Source organism: Nuphar pumila, chromosome 5 (genome assembly GCF_984573655.1).
Source record: "Nuphar pumila chromosome 5, dmNupPumi1.hap1.1, whole genome shotgun sequence".
NCBI lineage: Eukaryota > Viridiplantae > Streptophyta > Magnoliopsida > Nymphaeales > Nymphaeaceae > Nuphar > Nuphar pumila.
The window spans coordinates 97,935,961-97,958,310 of record NC_143253.1 but is presented as its reverse complement, the minus strand read 5'-3'; the positions used below and the strand labels follow the sequence as shown (position 1 = coordinate 97,958,310).

Here is a 22,350-nt window from a genome sequence, read left to right as displayed (position 1 = left end):
GGTCTCTATTTTTGTAATGGATTGAGTATGGGAGTTGAAGTTGGAATTTATGTCAGAAAAGGCCTCAAGAAGCTTCTCCTGAAAAGATTGACTCGATGTGGGTTCTTGAGGAGGAGGCAAGCTAAGATAGGAAGGGGCCTGTGAGAATGTAGGTCTTGGGTAACTTTGTGAGAAGTTACCCCGTCTAGCCTGTGGCTGGGAAGGCATATGGGTTGGGTCTTTTGGATTTCTCTAAACAAAGTTGGGGTGGTTTCATCATCTCGGGTTATAGGTAGTTACATATGGATCATGCACCGGTTTGACAAAACTTTGGGCAACATTCACCTGCTCCTGAATGAATTTTGGATAGAAAGGTGTTGTCAGACAGTCATAAATATAGTGTGCAAGGCTAGCACATAGCTCGTACACTTTACTCACCTGATTTATTGAAGTTGGGTTGGCCAACAATTTGTCCATTTTTCTAGTCAACTAGTCCACTTTGTTTTATAATTCTTGGTTGGACCCAACTTCAAAAATTCCTCCCTTTTTAGGGTCACTAGGAGAAGATGTGGTCCTTTCAACTCTCGAGGACAAGGCATGGTGTATAAAGTTTTCACTCAACATTTTGAAAGGGCACATGCCTCATCCTTGCTCTTAAGAATAAACGTGCCCCCATACGAAGAATCAACAATTTGCCTGTCTTTTTCAGTCAGGCCATCGTAAAAGTACTACACTAGTTGCCATCGAGAAACCTAGTGGTGGGGACACTTTCTGAGTAGGTCTTTCAACCTATCCTAGGTCTCGTGAAACTGTTCTCCCTAAATCTGAGAAAAACTAATGATGGCTTTTTGAAACTGATTTGTCTTACCAATTGATAGTATTTCTTGATAAACTCCTTTTGCATTCGTTCCCAAGTAGTAATCTGGATCGTGTCTAAAGCCTTCAGCCAGTGCTTGGCTTTGTCTTTGAGGGAGAACAGGAATAAGGTCAACCTCAACGTGTCATCTATAAAATTATTGATCTATACCATAGAGAAGATCTCGAGAAACTCATCGAGATGATGGTAGGGGTCCTCGTTACTAAGGGCGTAAAAGGATGATAATATCTGGATAATACTGGCCTTGATCTTGAACTAGTTTGCTCCTATAGCGGGTCTAGCGATGCAAGAGGTGGGAGTGTATTCAGTGGAAATGAAATACTCCCAGAGGAGATGGGTCAACTGTTGATTCTTAGCCATGGGGCCGGATCGACGGACTCTCATAATGATAGACTCAGGGTCCTTTACTAGCTCATCAAGCTCGGGGTCAAGCGAGTGTCACCCTTGCATGCACCTGAGGGTAGATTAGTGTAGCAACCGTTCTAAACAATGGTGTTCTATCTAAACCTAGCGTGCACACGTGATCAACCACACAAACCATGAAGCAAGCAAAATAAAAAAATAAATAAAGCAGAAAACACACACCACACACTTGCACCCAATCATATATTTTTTGGAAAGCAAACTATGTGCATGGTATCAATCTTGCACAGTCACCTACTAAGGGATAACCTACCAGGTGGGTCGTGCAGGAAAAGTAAATTAGTCTCTAGGGCTCGCAAGTAGTGTGGTTCTACAAATCCTAATGACAAAAATAAACTAACAATCCTAATTAATGAGCAGAAAAATAAATTAGCAATCCTAGATAAATAAAAGAAAAAAAACTAACAATCCTAAATAAAATGAGAACACACAAGTGAAAATATAGTAAATACTCATTTCAATCGTTGTTCCCTGACAACGACACCAAAAATTTGGTGTAAGTTTTATGAAATAGATTTAAAAAAAAATAGATTTTTGATAAAAAATATTTTGTGAAAGCTAGACACCAAATAATAAAAATTGGCTCACACTAGGGTGAGATCTGAGTCAAACTCAAGGAACAGGAGAGAACTTTATATTTCACAGAATGACAAGCTTTATTGCCTTAAAAATAAAAATAAACAACTATTACAATGTGTTACCCTCTTACAAAGGGCTAAAAAAGAATAATAAATGGTCTTATTATAAATCTAAATTAATTAAATAAATAAACCTAATCTAAAAGAAAGAGAAAAGAGCCTTCAGTTGCTTGAGCTTGTATTCCCTTTATATGCACTGCTTTCCTTTAAACCTTAGAGTACTACCATGTAATCTTTAAGCTCATTTACTCTTTGCTCATTTGAGGAAGCATTCTTTGAGAGGCCCTTTAAGGGTCAGAGGGCTCTTTAGGGGTACTTTTCAGGGCCTATCGCATGTCCAATTGCTTCCCTACAAAATAAAATATAAAGCACGAAAAATAATGCAAAGAAACAATACCAAAATCTAATATTTCAATTAAGAAAAGCAAGAAACTAATCTAACAAACAAACTAACTAACTAGCTGAATAACACTAAAGAAACTAACTAATGTAACATACTACTAACAAATTATGAAACTAATTACAAACTAACTTAATAACAATTATGAATCAATTTAACTAGATTGAAAACAAACTAAACAAACTATTAAACAAACTCATTAACAAATTATGTAACAAAGTAACTAATTAGAAACAATAAAGAAAATAACATGCAACAATCAACTAACTATAAGAAGACAAAATATGTTAACCGTATACAAGAATTGAACAAACTAACAGCTAAATGACAATATTACATAACAAACTAACTACTTAACTTATGAAGTAACTAACTAGAAGACAAAAGCCTATGCTAACCTACTATTGAACTTAAATAACTAAATAACTAAATCAAATAACAAACTAACAAAAAATCAATACTAACTACTTGTTGTACGGAATAGCTAACTTAACAAGATCTGAACAATAATAATAATAATAAAATATATATCTAATCTATCTAAGTAAATACATGAATTAAATAACAAAACAAGAATCGACTAAGAAATTTATTTCTATTCTAAACGATTTTCAAGACAAAAATTAAAAGCTAAACTAACAATTTAATGTGAATCTAATAAACTAACTGACTGTTAAAATAAAACTAATATTAACCTACAACTAATCATGTTTTTAACAAATTTTTTTTTTTAACTGCACTAATTCAAGAAAACTCGATAATTGAAAGAAAGAACAAATCGGCTAAATAATTTTAATCTAAGCTAATTCTTAATTAATCTAATGACATAAAACTAACTACCAGACTATGCTAATTACTATAGAAATTATAATTGACGTGAATGAAAATTAACTAAAATGAAAAAAACATAACTATCTAAATCGGCTAGCAATAATCTAATTAATTAAAAATGATAATTAATCTAAAATAACTATTATCTAAACTAATTACTAAAATTAAATTTTTGAAATTAAAACTAACTTTCACTACTGATAAAGACAACAAATTAAACTATCCTATTTGATGGAAATGAAAATTAATTATAATATCTAATTATTCTTCTTATTAATCTGATTTAATCTAATAATTGAATAAAACTAATTAAAGCAATTAATAAATATCAAGAACATGAATTAAACACTAATCAAACTATTCTAATTCTGAAAATAAATAGACAATATTCAAATCTAATTGACAAAAATTAAAAGATTATAAAAACCCTGAATCATCTAATTTATTCTAATTTAAATAATTAATATAATAAATACTAAAAATAATGAACCAATTCTAAATTAACTCTACACTAAATCTGAAGCTAAACTAAATAAAATATAACGTGATTAAGGAAAAACATCTAACTACATGCATCGATCTAATTTAAATAATATGAATAGGCACGTAAATCGAGAAAATTGGTTGAAACTAAATTAATCTATTTTATTTTTTATTTTTATTTTGCAGTTTATAAAAACAAAACTCATCTAAACTATATGCAACAATTAAACTATGCCATATGCAATGATGAAATACTATTAATGTATTTTATGAAATAAATAAATAACTAATCTAAGTAATAAACTATAGAGAGACGGAAGAGAAGAAACGTACCTCACGATCTGTTTTTGATGGAAGAGTTGGGAAGAAGAAACGACCTTTCCTCCGAGTTGCACATGCCTTTGTCAATGGGGGTAAGAAGAACCAACGTCAGAAGAGATTAGAAGCAAGAAGAGAACGGGGGAGAAAGAGGAAGAGCATAAAGGGAGAATCGGTTGGGAACGAGAAGGAGGAGGAAGAGAAGAGAGAGAAGAAGAATACATTTTTTTTCTCAAGAGGGAGATGCTCCCTATGGCTGGAAAAATACTATTTATATTGAAAGCATTAGGTTAAAACTAAAATTTCTAAAAAGTCCAACTAGATTTCAAAAATTCTAAAAACTTCTCTCCTCTAAAAACGTGTTTCATAAAAACAACTTCTAAACCAACTAGAATATTAAATAACAATTCCTAAACTAATTAAACTACCAATTAAAAAGTCCTAAACTAATCAGAACACTGAAAAATGCATAGAAAGGTTTAAAAAATGCGATTTTACCTTCATTTTCAATTCTGAAGTTATTTCTCAAAAATACTAATAAGAATGTGTTTTTAATGCAATTTTTTGATGGATCATGCATAGACTTGTATGAATAAAATACAGAAATTATGCATGACTAAGCTCTTCCTTCGTACCTAGATGACTATTATATTTTTTTGTCAGAAGAATTATGTTATTCGATAGATTTTGTTGATATAGCGAATAACCTGACATATAATGAGACAATAAACTCACTTGGATCAATAGATTGAGTAAACACCGTGGATGAGAAAATAGAGTCCATTGAGAAAAACCAAGTCTGTGAATTGATTGATTCACTTGAGAAAAGAAAAGTCATTGGATGCAAATGGATATTAAAGAAGAAATTCAAGTCCGATAAAAGTATAGATAAATTTAATGCTAGAATGGTAGCTAAAGATTTTTCTCATAAAGAAGGGTTAGACTGTGTTGATACATATTTACCCGTTATAAAATTTTCCTTAATAAAAATAATCTTGGCAATTGTAGCTCATTATAATTTAAATCTATATTAGATGGATGTTAAGACTGCATTTCTAAATTATGATCTTAAAGAAACCAAATTTATAGAACAACCTGAAGGATATGTTGTTGAAGGCCAAGAAGATAAAGTGTATATATTAAAAAAAATCCTATACTGAATTAAACAATCACCATGTCAGTGGTACTTAAAGTTTCATAAGGCAATTACTACACAAGGATTTGTGGTAAATAAATTTTGTCATTGTGTTTATATTTAGAAAAGTGAGAGCAAATTTTATAGTTTTTCACTATACGTGGATGATATTTTTTGACTCAAAACAATAATAATATGATTATCAAAACCAAGTCATGATTAAATTCTTAATTTGAGATAAAAGACATGAGAGAGGCATCCTATGTTCTAGAAATCAAAATCACTCAAGACAAAAATTCTAAACTTTTGAACTTGAGTCAATAAAGATTTATTAATCATATACTTAAGAAGTTTAGAATGAATGATTGAAAGCATGTTCAAATACCTGCAGTAAAATGTATAAAATTACGTAAGAATGATTCTCCAGTTGAAAGACAAAAACGACTAAATATCCTTTATACACAAGCTATTGGAAGCTTAATGTATGTTATGCTATGCACGAGACCTGATATCAACTTTGTTGTTGGCCTCGTTAGTCGCTACCAAAATAATCATGGTTGGCCTCGTTGGCAAGCAGTGAAGAAAATATTTTGATATTTGAAAGGGATTAAAAGCTTGCAATTATGTTTTTAAGTGAATAGCTTAACACTACAAGAAAAATGTTAATTAGCGACGGAAATTTGCGACGGATTTTTTCCGTCGCAAATTAGCGACAGATTAGCTAGAGAAAACTTTCTTAATGAATCCGTCGCTAAGTAGCGACGGATTAGCGATGAAAGTTGTTTCATCGCTAATCCGTCGCTAATTAGCGACGAATTAACGACAACAAGTATTTCGTCGCTAATTCTCAATACAAGAAAAACATTTTAGCGAGGGATTTAGCGAGGGAAATTTTCCGTCGCTAATTAGCGACGGATTAGCGAGGGAAAATTTCCGTCGCTAATCCGTCGCTAATTTTCGATTTAAACCAAGCGCGAAATTTTCCCTCTCTCCCTGTTTGAAATTTAAATCGACCGCGCTCGATTTAAATCGACCGCGCTCGATTTAAACCGAGCGACGTCGGAGAGCTTATTGGAGAGCATGTACATGAGAGTGGAGGACGGTGACGCCGGAGGACAGTCGGCGATCGCTGGAGGACGTCGGCGCCGGTTGACGGAGGACGACAATGCTGATTCACGGAGGACGGCGACGCCGGAGGACGGTCGGCAATCGTTGGATGATGTCGGCGCCGATTCACGGAGGACAACAACGTCGATTCACGGAGGACGGTCGGCGATCGCTGGAGGACGTTGGCGCCGGTTCATGGAGGACGATGACGCCGGTCCACAGAGGATGACGGCGACGCCGGTTCACGGAAGATGACGGTGCCAGTTCATGGAGGACGGCGACACCGGAGAGCACCGGTTCATGGAGGACGGCGACGCCGGTTCGCGATGAGGCAGAGCGATCGTTATGTGCATGCAATGCCTGTCGGGTGCGGTATAAGTCCGGCTTAGTGCTGCCGGAATACCGCCCGACAAGGATCAATTTTTTTTTATTTTTTTTTTAAAATTTAGCGACAGATTAGCGACGGATAATGTCCGTCGCTAATCTGTCGCAAATTAGCGACGGAATTAACGACAGATAATTTTTTTCGCTAATTAGCGAGCAAAAAATCGCGATGGCCTCTATCCATCGCTAATCCGTCGCTAAGCCGTCGCTAAACAGTTTAGCGACGGCTTAGTGACGGATTAGCGATGGATAGAGGCCGTCGCTAATCCACGGTTTTCTTGTAGTGTAAAATTGATTGGATATTATGCTGATTTTGTTAACATGATAGTGAATCCACTTTTGAATATATTTTTCTTCTTAAAGAAGGTGCAATTTTTTGGTCATGTGAGAAATAAGGTTACGTAGCTTAGCATACTCAAGAAGTTGAGTATGTTGCCTATAATGTTGTTGTTACCTTTGTCGTTTAGATAAGTCATTTCATTAATGATTTAAAGTAAAATATAACCAACATGCTATTATAAATTTATTGTGAAAATTAAGAGGTTATCTCTCTTATGAAGAGTATAGCGGATAACTCTAAAAGTAAATATATAATAATAAAATATTATTATATTCATGACATGATTGAAAAGAATGAAATTATAGTCATTTAATTACCAACATCCAAAATGATTGCAAATCCCTTAACAAAAATCATATTGGAAGAATTGTTTCCAAAGCATGTATTTTATATGGGATTAAGATATATCTAATTGAGACATCTAGTTGGATGGATGACAGAGAAATAATTCATTGCTTGGACTTTGATGCAAGTATAAGACTCCAATAATGAAAGAAAAGATCCTGCATCATGATTTAGTTTGCTTGGCCAAGTGGAAGAGGTTATTTATTCGACATAACCCTATATATGACCATGCACCCTCACATGCATCCACTCATGCGTTGAGGAGAGAGCTGGGCTCACTCTCTGCTTAATGCATGGGATGCCCATACATGGGGATATCCAAATGAGGGCATATCCAAATGTGCCACATTTGGATATCCTCAAACGATTTGCCCCTCTATGCGAGTAAATCGAGATGCATGGCGCATTTGGCTGGGCAACAGCTACGCAGGGGAGGAAGGGATCTCCAGCCTCTGCTCTTTCTATAAGAGTGTGACTATCTATAAAGATCGATCATCCGATATTAATAAGATCAACCCCTTTGAAGAAGGCCATAAAAATTGACCATCTCTCTCTTCTCTCTCAGTAATTGCACACATCCAGGAGACTATCCTACGCTTCTCTAACCACATAACCCAATGGGTGACACCTATGATAATGAAATCTTGACTTTCCACCTAGCAGTCTAAGCCCCCTCTCACTAGGAAGCAGATGAGGTCATGTTAAACATGAGCGTTTTTGCTCATGCCGAAATCGTGGCCGTCTGTTTGCATTTTGGATGAATGCCACGTGGTTTTGTTGGCTTTTGAGCTTTTTAAAATGCAAATCGCAGCAGCATGAGCAAAAACGCTCATGTTCAGCATGACCTGATCTGCTTCCCTCTCACTACGCCAAAACCTTTGGTGCTGGAGGGGTTTTCCCCTTGCTCTGCCAAAAAAAACAAAAAGCAAAAAAAAAAAAGGGTAGGTTAATGCATTACTTTGTTCAATACTTCACAATAGAATAAAAAAATATATCTAATCAATTATTTAATAATTGGGGCTTGCGTGTATTCATTTAACATTCAACCCTTTTTTCATTGTTGGTAAATTAACCAACAAATTTAGCGGTTTAACAGGTTAGTATTACACTAAAAATGGGATATTTTTAAACAGTTGTTTTTCAAACACATCACATTTTTAACGGCAAAATAAAGGCCATACACTATATTTTCAAAATATCTGCGATATTTGCTACTATAAATAAGAAAGAACAGAACATAAGCTGTGCCATAACAGTGAGAGATCTGACACACGCTATACAACAGATAACTCTCAATTTGGGAAACTACTTTTAACGCAGCTGAATCAAAGGAGTCACCTTCGTTTAATATATTTTCACATAAAGCCCCACAGCCATGCATATCACATAATAAAATAACAGAACACTGCTATATGTCATATCTTGCTGATGTGAAGTTGCCCACTGTTCAATAATTGATAATTTTGATGTGATGTCTGCCACTCTTGTGCCTAAAAAAAGGCTTTTCTGAATTTGTCGTTTCTGCACATGTCTGGCTATTTTTTTGGTCCAATAGTTCTCTGTGAGGTCATTTTTATGCAGCAGTGCTGCTTAGCATTCATCTTTGTATGCCCTACCATCCATCTCAAGATTTCTCGAGAGCATTCAATACCAATGTTGTCAGTATCGTTGCGAATCAACTTGAATAGGCAGAAAGTCGATACGAAATTAGCCTGAACCAATTTATTTAAAAAAAAAAATTTAAAATTAGTCAAAATAGTTTTTAATATTTTAATACTTTTGTGACACTTCTTTTTGCGGTTAAAAGTTGGCGATTCAGCCTTGAATCAGAATCGTCCAGATTGCCTAAATCAGAATCGATTTGGTCTGATTTAGTCTCATGCATATAACGAATCAGTATTGTTTCAGATATATCCAATTTGCCCAGGCATTGTATCTTTTTCAACAGCTCACAATGCACCAAAACTTCATGACTAAAAAAACAATCGTGTGTTCATGTCTCGAAAACAATCGTATGTTCATCTTCTGGCCTGCACTCAGTAGCTGTGGGCCTCATGCAATGCTGTCATATGATTGGCTAATGTCACATATGGCACTTAGCCGATCCCCTGGTCTCAACTCATGACAAGGTGCATCTTGTGTACAAGTTATATGTTAAGACAACTTGAGAGTAAATAATTTTTTTTTCCTAGTTTCTATCATCAAAATGAGAGATGAATACACAAAGAAGACAGTCTACAAGTAACATGCTATGTGATGTCATGAGCCTGAATGAAGTGGTCATCTACTTTTGTTTTGATCTGATCATTTACAGTTGAACTGTTGAAGCCCCTGCTCTTAATAATGAGCATGCATTTATAGTTGGAAAAGAAAATTCTCCACCTATGCTGCTGCACAGTGAAAGGCACCACAAAGCCCATTTTGCACCCTTTGAATTGATTGGTTCAATCCGTGAGATCACACGGTCTATGAGCTTGCAGTCAGTCTTAAACAAAGACCCTGCACTGTGACACCAGCAAGCAGATCTATTTTTTAATGTCCACTGCTCACTGCAATTTTTTCAATGTTCTTACCATCACTAAACCTTCCCAAGTAGTAGACCATATGGGATGCATACTCTCTCTCTCTCTCTCTCTCTCTCTCTCTCTCTATATATATATATATATATATATATATATATATATATATATATATATATATATATATATATGGAAATGGAAGGGTGTATTGTTCAACACCCTTCCCATTGACGCAAAAAAATTGCACAAAAAGGGGCTTTAGCAGCGATAAAGAACATGGCTTAAGTCCTTTTTTGCACAAAAAATGCCCTTGATCGCGCAAGCAATCAAGGACGTGCGCGTCCGATGGGAAGGGTGTCCACTATTACGCCCTTTGATATATATATATGTGTGTGTGAAAACAAGCTAAATGTGTTTTTTGGCCTTTACGATGCTTTTGTCTTGATTCTGATCCCACAGAATGTGTTAGGCATGGTTGATTTACTACGAATTGACATCTGAATCATGCATTTTTTAAGAAAAAAGATATTTGGTAGACCATTGATTTTTCAAATATTATAAAAACCCACCTATATGTTGGAATCGGATGCTCCAAGAGTTTATCTCTGTAAAATAAAGTATATATATATATAGAGAGAGAGAGAGAGCTCATCCTCCACCTTTTATTAAAAGAGAGGGCTCATGCACCTGATTCCATAGTGTTGATGACGTGCAGTGTGTAAGTAAATCTTGACAGTAGAACTACTGAAGTCGTGTTTACTAGTGGAAGCTAATTAACTGACTTGGTAGTTGATGAAATAGTTAATTCGTTAGATTAATCGTAGACCAACTATTTCATACAAGCAAAGAGAATCTTACTCCTTGTTAGTAATATTAAACCACCAACTCCAGAGAACGTAATAAATAAAAGAAATGAAAGCTCAGCAACTTGGGATTTTTTTTTTTATTAATTGTCAAAAGAAATGAAAAAGAAAAAGCGTAGCAACTTGAGAGTTTTTAAGACTAATAAATGGATTTTAAATTATTTAGCTGGATAATACTGACATTCTATAGCAAGTAAAGTTATATAATTATGCAAAGGACTTGAAGACGCAACTTGTATATTATAATGGAACCAATGAAGCAGAAGTTACTGTTCCATGCTAGTTCGAGAAACAAGACGGAATAAACATTCTAAAGATGATAGTAAGGCTCTGTTTGGAAATTGGTTGCTGGGGTGGGATTTTAGGCATTTGCTAAAAGCATTGTCAAACTACCATAGTAGTGGATGTTTGAAAAGTGGTTGCTGGAATGGGAGTTTATGCATATGGGAGAGGAAGTAAGACTTTTCCCCTTTGTACTTGCACTAGATCATGGATTTGACAAATACCACCTCCTAGAGGTGATAGCTGCAACGACCACTTTTCCAGTGCATAAACTCCCTCGACTCTCAGTTTCCAAACGGATCCTAAAATACATATTGTCTTGGGTGCAATGCAATCCGAGTAGTTTGCCCGCAAGGACTCCGCACACATGGATAGGTGGGTCTGCATAAAGTGTTCAATTTGAAAGACATATAAGTTCAATATTCTGGTTGTGTTTATTGTTGCAAGACCAAAGCCAACCGGAAACAATACCCAATGGATCGAGGTACATGAAGTTTTACACCACAAACCATAGTTACCAGAAGCACCTAAGGAGGTGCACGCTTCCCAAATCACGCTTTCAAAGCAGGAAATGGGAAAACTCGCTTTCCATTTGGTGGAAGTACGCTTTTCTCTCGCATCATTTTTGTTTCTCCCTCATTTCCCCTTTTGCTTCTTCTTTTTTCTGTTTTTCAAGACTTTTTTTTTTTGCTTCCAACTTACTTCTTCCTCGCTTATCACTCGTTTTATCTTTGTTTCCCTTCATGTTTCTTTTTTTGCTTCTCACACATTCTACAATCACGTCCAAAACAAATCTCACTTAACCTTCATACTGCTTTTTAACACTGGCTTCCCTGCTTCTGCTTTAAGCATAGCTTTCCATATTCTATTTGGCTTCCTAAAAAGGCCCACTGTCAATGTGGCATTTCTCGGTCTGTAATGAGATGCCCAAACCAAAGTGGTGGTTTCTCCCTGTTATATATATATATATATATATAAAAAGTGGTTTAATGTCTTAAATAACTGCATTAAAACCTGATACGCACTTAACTAAGAAGGTGGTGATGTGAGCAATGAACATGTATATAAGTGGAAGCCATTTAGAAAAGATCAAGTATGAAGTCTAATAGTGTTGGGTAATAGCTGGTAAATATTATGTATCAGTTGATCCTATGAGCTAATGAATATTTTTTTTGAGGCAAAAGGCAATTCAGATTTATAAATTAAAGAACATATGAGGTACAGGGCTAAGAAGTACAGAGAAAATTTTCGGCCAACATCGGGTGATGAGTCAACGCCCGTCGCCGTGAGAACAACTCGCAGCAGCCCCCTAAATCTGCAGAACGTGAGGCAGAAAGCTGCCCGGAATGGGTTTAGCTTTGAATCAGGTGATCCTGTATATGAGCTAATGAATATGCATATAAGTGAAAGTCATTTTTTAATTCTATTGGTTAATATATGTGTCATGTTGATAAAAATACCCTCGTTAGCTTTGTGCAAATTAAGAGAACTTGCATCTTTATTTAACGAAGATGTTTGTGTAATTGCTAAAGAATTGTTGAATGAAAATAAGGAGAAGAAAGAGAAAAAAAAGGTAGATTTCACAATCATGCAAGTCTATATAACCCATTTGCTATATACCAGCCACCACCAAGGCGGTTGGCATCAATCATCAAACCCTAATGTGCAACGCTATGGAGACATTTTTGTTATTTTAGAAAAGTTTTGTATCCTTATCTACCACACTATGTACTCAAATAACATTTAATTGAATTAGGTGAGATACATCATCTCTTAACCATAAGCACAAATAATAGAGGAATCAATATTGTACGGAGCTGATGCATGTGCAAAGATTGTACTATTGTTTATATTAAAAATGGACATATCTCTCTTTCTAGATTGAAAGTTCAAGTTCAGTCAAGTGAGGAAGGCTGTTGTAACATGAAATGAATATGTATTCACAATTTCACCGTAATCATGTGAGATAAATTTTCCGTTCTAGGTGGAGGTCATTTCCTAAGGGCAAGTGGGACCCTCATGAAAATCAAATCGCTGCTCCAAACCTACTTCGGTAGAAGCTTCCTACTTGATGTGCTTCATCTAAGAGCCTAAGAAACGACAGCCATCACCATCGGGTCCCACTCTCCCACCATCCCTCAAAAATGCCAGAAAAGCATGCCTACATGTGTCTGCGCATGTGGACGTGTACCACCTCTCAGAAATTTGCACCAGCTATATATATATATATACATATATATATATATAGAGAGAGAGAGAGAGTTGTTTTTATGATATACAAGCAAGAATCGCATCAATTTCCACATGCATACTCATCTCTTTAAATCATCACAATCTTCTATGGATTCCATTTTCATGAGAAGGCACAAGTGAGACAATCAAATCAACAAAGTCTCCAAGAATGTACCTATGAGAGAGGCAAAAGTTGTGTTTTTATGATACTCATCTAAAACTAATAATATACAAGCAAGAATCACTTATCAATTATTACACAAACACTCGTTTCTTTTCATCATCACAATCTACTAAGGATCCAGCATCATCTTCACCATTTTCATGGGTGGAAGACACAAGCGAGACAAGCAAATCAACAAAGGCTCCCATAATGTACCTGTGAGCACTCTTCTCATTCACCTTCAAGTACCACATCAGCATCTCTTCCAAACACCCCCACTCACTCAAGCCATAAGTCTCCACCATCTCCTCCATGGAAACCCTAAAATCCATGTAAGGGTCTTCTGAATCCATCATCATCATCAAGCTCTCTTCAAATGGCAAAACCCCAGCAGTACTTCCCTCCATAAACAAGACCCCTTCATCCTTCTCCCTGTCAACACCATTTCCCACCTTCACATTCTCCTTAAAAATCAAAACCCCATCATTTTTCTTACTCACAACCTTTTTACTTTCTTTGAATGATAGGATAACGTCAGTATTCTCTTCCCTGTCCAAACAACTCTCCACCTTCAAATGTTCCCTAAGAGTCAACACCCCGCCATTGGTTTCCCCTTTGAAACCACTCTCCACCTTGTTCTCCTTGAACAACAAAAACCCATCATTGGTTTCTCTCTCTAAACCACTCCCCACCTTCTTATTCTCCTTAAACAACAAAAACCGACTATTTTTTTCTCCCTCTAAACCACTCCCCACCTTCATGAACGGCAAGAAACAGCTTTCTTTATCCTTACCTTCCTCCACTATAGACTTGGTGCAGTCAGGCTCGAAGAAAAACCTGTCCGAACACAGACCTCTCACCAGACCCTCCACCACCGAGTCCGGTGTCTCGCCAGAATCCTCGGAAGACGAAATCTCCGACGTCGATGCCGCCGACGAATCCGACTCGAACCAATTGCCGAGCTCGGAGACGGTATCATTCGCATCCGAGTCGACGAGCGCAGACCTGACACACCTGTAAATTTCTGGAGCCACTCTAAAGGACTCAGTTTTGGGGTGGTTACATGCCCACATATCCTTAGGCATGAAGAGTGACCTGAAACCCATCATTTTTGCCATGAGAAGACTGAGTGGTGGTGTGGTTTTTTTTGAATTTTTGAGTGGTTTGGGAAACAGACAAGGGTGGAGTTTGTGTGTTTGTGAGTGTGAGGCTGAGCTCTTGATCTGGGGGCATTCATTGATCGTGGTCTGAGAGGTGAGCAGAGAGGTTTATAAAGGAGGAGGGCGTACAGAACAAATGAGGTGTAATGAAGGGAACAGGCTGCTTGATGCCCGGCGTTTAAGAGTGGTGGGGCCCCTCAAATGTACAAATAATTACTTGATTAATTCATTAGTTAATTGCTTTCTTGTTTGTTGTAGTTATTTTATTGTGGTCTGCTGTGGTACTGTGCAGCCTCATTTATCTGGATAACTTATTTGGGCATTTCCATTTAATGGCTTGTTTTTCTTGGATTAACGTGTAGTTTACAGATGATGTTTTTTGTGGGTTTGGGGATGGGATACTTTTATTTTTGTCACTTTTCCAATAGGGTTTACCTATGAGAATGGAGTCTGTGGGACTCAAAAGGGTGTTTTTGTCAATTTGGTAAAGGTTAAGAACTAGGGTTTTGGACTCTGGCAGTGACTAAACATTAGATTAGGAGTAGTGGTTGCAGTCCACTTTGTATTGGTGGGATAGAGTACAACTGATGGCTCAAAATAACTCAGGATTGTGGGTCCCAAAGAGCAATCACCAACCATCTAAATAAATCATACTTTGATTGGTAAAAATCATTTATCTAAGTTGATATGGTTTAAATCATGTTGTGCAAAGGGAGTGGATGATTTAGTGCATCTTAGTTATTTACTAACATTTCAAAGATGTTTAAATAGACAAGGGTACACAAGGGTCCAATGTTTTAGTACAATAAATACTTTATACCATATACAATCTTTATGGTTGATGAGGGAGATTTGCAGTAATTACAGTTAGTGTTGTGGCCTTATGTAAGTTCTTTCAACACTATTCCTAGCAATCGCTCTTCACGCATTTGGGTTCAGTCCATGCCAAGAAGTGCTTTAAAATTTAAATTTGGACAGGGAGATCAAGTGGGTATTGACCGTTGGTGTTTTCTCAGAAGAGGTAAGAAGATCAGAAACGGCCTTCTCATTTATGAGTGCACCAATGGTGAGTTGCTTTCCTCATTAAATGGCAGTGCTGGTCCAAAGCATGCCGCCATAATTGCCTTCTCAGAGGCTTGTGATCGATCACCCAGCGTTCCTCTCTCTCTCTCTCTCTCTCTCTCTCTCTCTCTCTCGTGAATCTCATGACCCTGTCACAAAATCACTTCTTCCATTTCTGCCCCGTCTTTTTCTGTTCTCTTTCACGACCATGGCTTCCCAATTTCCATGTAAACCATGCACTGGTGGATGAAATTGTTGTTTCTCTCTCTCTCTAAAATGTTTTTCTTTTTTAGAAATTAAAATGGTTTTGGTTATATGCAGGTCTGAACCGAAGTACTAAACTCCACATTTTCAAACACAAATGCGACACGCATCCAACACATTCTGTTTTTGTTATTCCATCAAACGTGATGAAACTAAATAGGACAAATGTTAATGAGCACATGGTTTTCAAAAAGATGATAAGAAAGATGTTTTGCTTTGCAGCACAAATTTCTTCTTTTGGGTCCAAATCTTTCATCAAGATGACATAAAAAAAAATAAAAAAAATGGCGATCACTTGAAACAGCTAATCGGAAAATTAAGTCTTGACAATTCACTGTTGCCATATGAACTGCAATGTAAGTTTTTCCAAAAAATCACTCATTTTAATAGCCATTTTAAAACTCTCTAATTGGCAACTAGACATTGAATTGATGTACAGTACTCTCTCTACAATCGTTGATACTATCTTCAGTTGATGTATGGTCCATTTGGGGGTAAGGACATCAGATCACGGAATTCATGATAACTTGCAAGAAATGTGGTCCCATGCCCATAAAAATCGTGTTTGAGAGAGACCTCTCACAGGTAGTGGGCTGGTAAACGAGGAGAACGAACCTAACAGGGGTTATTCGGGCTCTGCTCGTTTACAGCCATATAGTGTTCAGACTCGGCTCATATGGCTTGTTTTTTTGAAAGGGTTCATGCTATCTTCAGTTGATATATGGTCCATTTGGGGTAAGGACTTCGGATCATGGAATTCATGATAACTTGCAAGAAATGTGGTCCCATCCCCATCGAAATCGTGTTTGAGAGCGACCTCTCATAGGTAGAAGGCTGGTAATCGAGCTGAATGAACCAAACAAGGGCTGTTCGGGCTTTGCTCGTTTACAGCCATATAGTATTCGGATTCGGCTCATATGGCTTGTGCGAGCTGATCCGAGCTCAGCTCCTATAGGCCCCACCCAAACAAACCAAGTCCGAGCTGGCTTGCCTAAAAACAATATATATTTTTTTTGAAAGGGTTCATAGCGGGAATGTTACATGCAAGTAAAGCCTAATGACCCAAATGAGCTAACATGCTTTTTAACATTTAAAGTGCAATAAATTCTATATAAGCTATCTAAACGAGCTTATATGAGCCCAGAAGAACACCCCTTGTTAGTGTTCGACTCGGCTATGTATAATGAACGAGCTCGCGTTCAGCTCGCCATCCAAACGAACCGAACATGAACAAGTTTGGGATGAGCTGAACCAAGCCGAGCCACAAGTTGCTCAATTCTTTTACCAGCCCTATTCATAGGTCACTCAACCGTTGGATCTGGGTCAGTAGGTTAGGATCTAGATCTAAACCCAAACCCAAGAAACCAAACCAACAAAATGGAACCATTCAGATCATATCTATGTATATATATTTTTGTATTGAAGGTGCATACACCATACCCCACCTGCTAGCTTTATGCACCAACTTCAAAATGCTCTACCCTGATTTATACCAAGGTTACCGAAAACACTATAAGACTCGGGAAAGTAAGTTTTCTCCAAACACATTTCGAAAGCGCAAAATGTAGTGCTTTTGAAATGCATTAGGAAGACAACATTTTAAATGAGAAGCTTGCTTCCCCAATAATGAGTGAGCTTTAATGAAAAGCAAGTTTCCTTTTTGGAGGGGCTTGGACAATTTTAGCCCTTAATTTTTTTTACCCAAAAAATAAAATAAAAAAACTCTGTTTTTTAAGGGTAACTAATCATTTTTTAAAATTTTGTAAAATATGGAAAACCCAAATGAGTAGGGTGAGGGGTTTTTTATTCCTAAATCCTACCCTCTCTCGTTCTAGAGACCTAGACCTTCAGCAATCTTCATGGGTGTCCTCGGGTACTCTCTCTCTCTCTCTCTCTCTCTCTCTCTCTCTCTCTCTCTATATATATATATATATATATATATATATATATATATATATATATATATATATATCTTTGGGCTACTCTTTGTTAGTTACGCAGAAAATTCACACAATAAATTACATACAAGCTAACCTAGGATGAAATGTGATAGTAACACAATGCCAGGAAACATTGAATTAGGGAGCTGCACCATTTGATTGTCATTTTATTTTAGCTTGTGCTTTGCCGAACTTGTTAGAGCCCCAAGATTATTAACATTTTGATTTTATGTGAGGCCTCAAGCACTGAGATTTGAATTTTAGGTTAAATAATTTGGATTGAAGCAATAAAATTTGAATTTTAGTGTTATAAAAGTGTAGTGTGACAATGTTTTTATTATTTTAATAGTTCTTAAATTCTTATTGTATGGATTATGAAATATGGAATATTAAATATGAATTATGATTTTTTCTTGATGTATTAATTATTAAATACCTGCAACGCAACAACAGGATGCAATTGTTAAATTTTTGCACTTTCATATATGATTCAATTTTGAGATTAATAGGTCAGCTTTAATATTTTCTACTTATGTTTTATTTAGTCAATGATAACAAAAATTTATATTTTGATAAATTAAAAAAAATATATAACTGTATTTTTGCTTCATATTCAATTCCTATTTGTTTCTCTTCCCTTTCTCACTTCAATCCTAAGCCGCTTCTCTCTTCATTTTTCCTTAGAATCTGGTTTGATTCCTATGTCACTTTCATTTTGCTTCGCTTCTTGCTTTCTAGACGATTCTCAGTTCGCTTTGCGAAAAGTGAGAGATGCACTTATGTTATCATGGTTATGGCTCCCAGGTCAGGTTGGATCCAGATCTCTGATTTCTTGGAATCATTGATCCAGATGCAGGTGAAATTACTGTGCATGAGTTTGCTCCCATCCATGATAAATTAAGCAGCCAAATACAGTGCCAACTCTATGGCTGTCAATGGGTAAGGTTTGTGTCGGGTACCAGGCCTGACCAGAACCTGATCAACCAGGCATGGGCATAAAAATGCTGACCCGAATGTTATTTGGTTCAACCCAAACTTGACATGGGTAATATGTGTTGGCCAGGTTTGAGCTTTGATTTTTTCCGGACATCCAACCTGACCCAGCCAACCTAATTACTCTGTATGTTTTAAGTGAATTAAATACTCTTTAAATTATCCTGATTGGGTTTGGGATTTCATTTTCTTGATCTGACATAACCCGAACCGGACCGCAAGTTATTTGCGTGGGTTTGGGTGCACCCTGATGTGCGAGACACACGACCCATTGACAGCCCTAACTCACACAAATTTCAAAAGCCAAAATATCATGATTTGCTTTGGATATATGGTCCATGACACAATATCCAGACAAAGCACATTAATGGTTGTACTGGGTTCAATATCCAACCGAGACATTTTGATTTTTAAAAATCTGGAAATCAATGTCCCATATAAGGTTGGTGTAGTGGCTTTCTCACCATCCAAAGCAGGCCATTGGGATATTAATGACCCAACCTAAATTGAAAAAGACAAACTAATTGTCATGGCTTAATTGGATCTGTGGCGCAGGATGGATCGGCAGTTAAGATGCAAGTTTGTGGCGACATCTGGCCTTAACAAAACATACGTATGCTCAACTGAGACCCTTAGATTATGTATCTGCTTTCTTTGCTGCAGTTGTGTATTGAAGAACACAAGCATAACAATGGCAATAATTTATGTAGAGAGCCTTAACTCCTGCTGTACAATAAATGAAAGTAATTTTCTTTGACCGCGAGACACTTTAACGGTAATTTTGTTAAAACCCATCACAGAACAACCTTTAGAATATATATAAATTCGTAGCTGCACAATCATTGGGTTAGCAGCTACACTTAAACGACGCTGGCCGTCCATCACAGCATGTGAAAACGGCATAAAAATGCACATAACCATGTTTTTTTTTGCATTTTTTGAGCTTTGGCAGCAGTCAAAACTGTCGCTAATGCCCCAGGGATGCGCCCAGCATTAATAAAAACTTTTATAGCGGCGGTCGAGAACCGCACTAAAGGCTGCTTTAGCAAACCTTCACTTGATTGCGCTCCTATGAATTGCTCTCTCTCTCTCTCTCTCTCTCTCTCTCTCTCTCTATATATATATATATATATATATATATATATATATATATATAGTAATGGGTGGGTGTTAAGCCCATTTGGTGCTATATCACGTGCTAAATAGGTTTTTAGGGCTTATTTTATTTTTAAATTTTGAGAGTACAGGTGTGATCTATCTACTTGGTTTTCTAGGGATCAACTCTTGAAGTATTTGATTTCAACACATGGGTGAGTTTTATAAAGTTCCAAAATCTTTGTAAATTTTTTTAGGCTCCAAAGATCATTTTTTTCATCAAAAATACATGATCCAAGTGAGGATTCTTAGTAAATAGACCATGTCCATCATATTTATAGGGCCAAAACTGCCTAAAAAGCACAGGCTAAGCACGAAAACTCATTTAGCACACGGTTTAGCATCAAATGATTTTAGCACAGGCCCATTTTCGTGTATATATATATATATATATATATATATATATATATATATATATATATATATAGAGAGAGAGAGAGAGAGAGAGAGAGAGAGAGAGAGAGAGAGAGAGGTGCTTAATGAAACATGCTTAATGATACATTCTTAATGGGTTTTTTTTGTTCTATTTTAAATTTTGACCCTACAATGTGATCTATGTACTTGATTTTATAGGGACCAGCTCTTGAAGTGTTTGATTCCGACACATGGGTGGGTTTTTATAAGGTTAGAAAAATCAACAGTCCAAAATCTTTATAAATTTTTTAGGCTCAAAATATCAATTTTTTTCGTCAAAACACATGATTCAGCAGTGGATTCCTCGTAAATCAACCACGCCCAACACATTTATGGAATCGACACTAAAAAAAAAATACTGAAAGAGCATAAAAACCCATTAAACACGTATCATAAGCATATTTCATTAAGCACCTATCTAATTTTCACTCTCTCTCTTTATATATATAGCCACAATTGTGTTTAACATTGTTCATTTATTAGGATTCATACTTTGGGTCGTGTAGTTTTGACAGCATGATTTTTTTAAGTCATGAAGTTTTGGTACCACTACAAGAAAAACGCTAATTAGCGACGAAAATTTGTGACGGAAAAAAATCATCGTAAATATGTGACGGATTAGCGAGAGAAATATATTCGTTACTAAAATATCGCTTATTTACGAAATTAACGACGAAAAATATTTTGTTGGTAATCCATCGCTAATTAACAACGAATTAACGATGAAATTTATTTTGTCTCGATATCCTTCACAACTTAGCGATGGATCAATGGCAGAACTATTTCGTCGCTACCCCATCACCAAATAGCAACGACCTAGCGACGAAATTGGTCTGTCACTAATTTCTCCATAAATCCCTAATTTGAACCCCTTTCTTTCTCTTTTCTGTTTCATCTCCGCCGCCCGTCGCCCCCTGGTCCACCGCTCATCACCCCCCGGCTCGTTGCCTTTCGGTCGTCGCCCACCACCTGCGCCTCTCGGTCGTCACTCGTCACCTGACGTCTGTTGATCGACGCCTAATGCCCGACGACAGTCGCCCGACCCCCTTCGGCTCAGGTAACCCCTCGACTCCCCGGTCTATTTCTTTTTTTCGCCGACAATTTCATTTTTCGACAGGGCCTGTCTTACGGGATGCGAGGGAGGGGCTCAGTCCCCTCCCTATGCTTTTTTCGCCAGAGAGGGGTCGAGCCCCCTCCCTGTCTTAGGGGATGTGCGGGAGGGGCTCAACCCCCTCCCTTTCTTTCTTTTTTCCAGGGAGGAGTCGAGCCCCCTCCCTGTTTTGTTTTTCGCCAGGGAGGGGCTCGGCCCCCTCCCTGTCTTACAGGATGGTCGGGAGGGGCTCGGCCCCCTTTCCTTTTTTTTCTGCTAGGGAGGGGCCGATCCCTCTCCTTGTTTTTTTTATTTGCCAAGAAGGGGTTGAGCCCCCTCCCTGTCTCCCTGTCTTACGGGATTCGAGGGAGGGGCTCGGCCCCCTCCCCTGTTTTTTCTTTTCGGCACGGAGGAGCCGAGCCCCCTCCCTTTTTTTTTCCAGGTAGGGGGCGAGCCCCCAACCTATCTCCTTGTCTTATGGGATGAGAGAGAGGGACCGAGCCCCCTCCCTTTCTTACGGGATGCGAGAGAGGGACTCCGACCCCTCCCTGTTTTCTTCTTCACCAGGTAGGGGTCGAGCCTCCTCCTTGTATTGTTTTGTATATTTGTGCTTCGCAGGTACGTTGTTGAGCTAATTGCGTGATGCTTAGTGCTAAGCATCGCATGTGGCTAAAAATGCAATGCAAAAAGAAATAAAAAAAAATGTAAAGGCAAAAGCAACTCAAATCGGGTAAATATCCGTGGTGAGTAAGTGATGCAAGCGCATCACATGTTATTTAATTTATTGGATACAACATTTTTCTGTTCACACACTCACTTAATTGTGGATATCTAGGACTGCTTTGATGGAGTTTAGAGATCATGTTGAGCATGATTTTAATGTATGAGAATAAAAGTATTCTTATTTTTGCAGTACGGATTACATGCTCGGCATGGTAGTAGTTAGCAGGATA

The 22,350-nt window shown here is 37.2% G+C and overlaps 1 protein-coding gene across 1 annotated transcript; it reads right to left on the bottom strand.

Annotated features, from left to right (window-relative positions):
- Window positions 1–13,227: 13,227 nt before the first annotated feature.
- Window positions 13,228–14,556, bottom strand: LOC149837883 (uncharacterized). Its single transcript, XM_090007524.1, has one exon. The coding sequence runs from the start codon at window positions 14,435–14,437 to the stop codon at window positions 13,412–13,414; it is 1,026 nt and encodes a 341-aa protein (XP_089863650.1). The 5' UTR covers window positions 14,438–14,556; the 3' UTR covers window positions 13,228–13,411.
- Window positions 14,557–22,350: the final 7,794 nt, after the last annotated feature.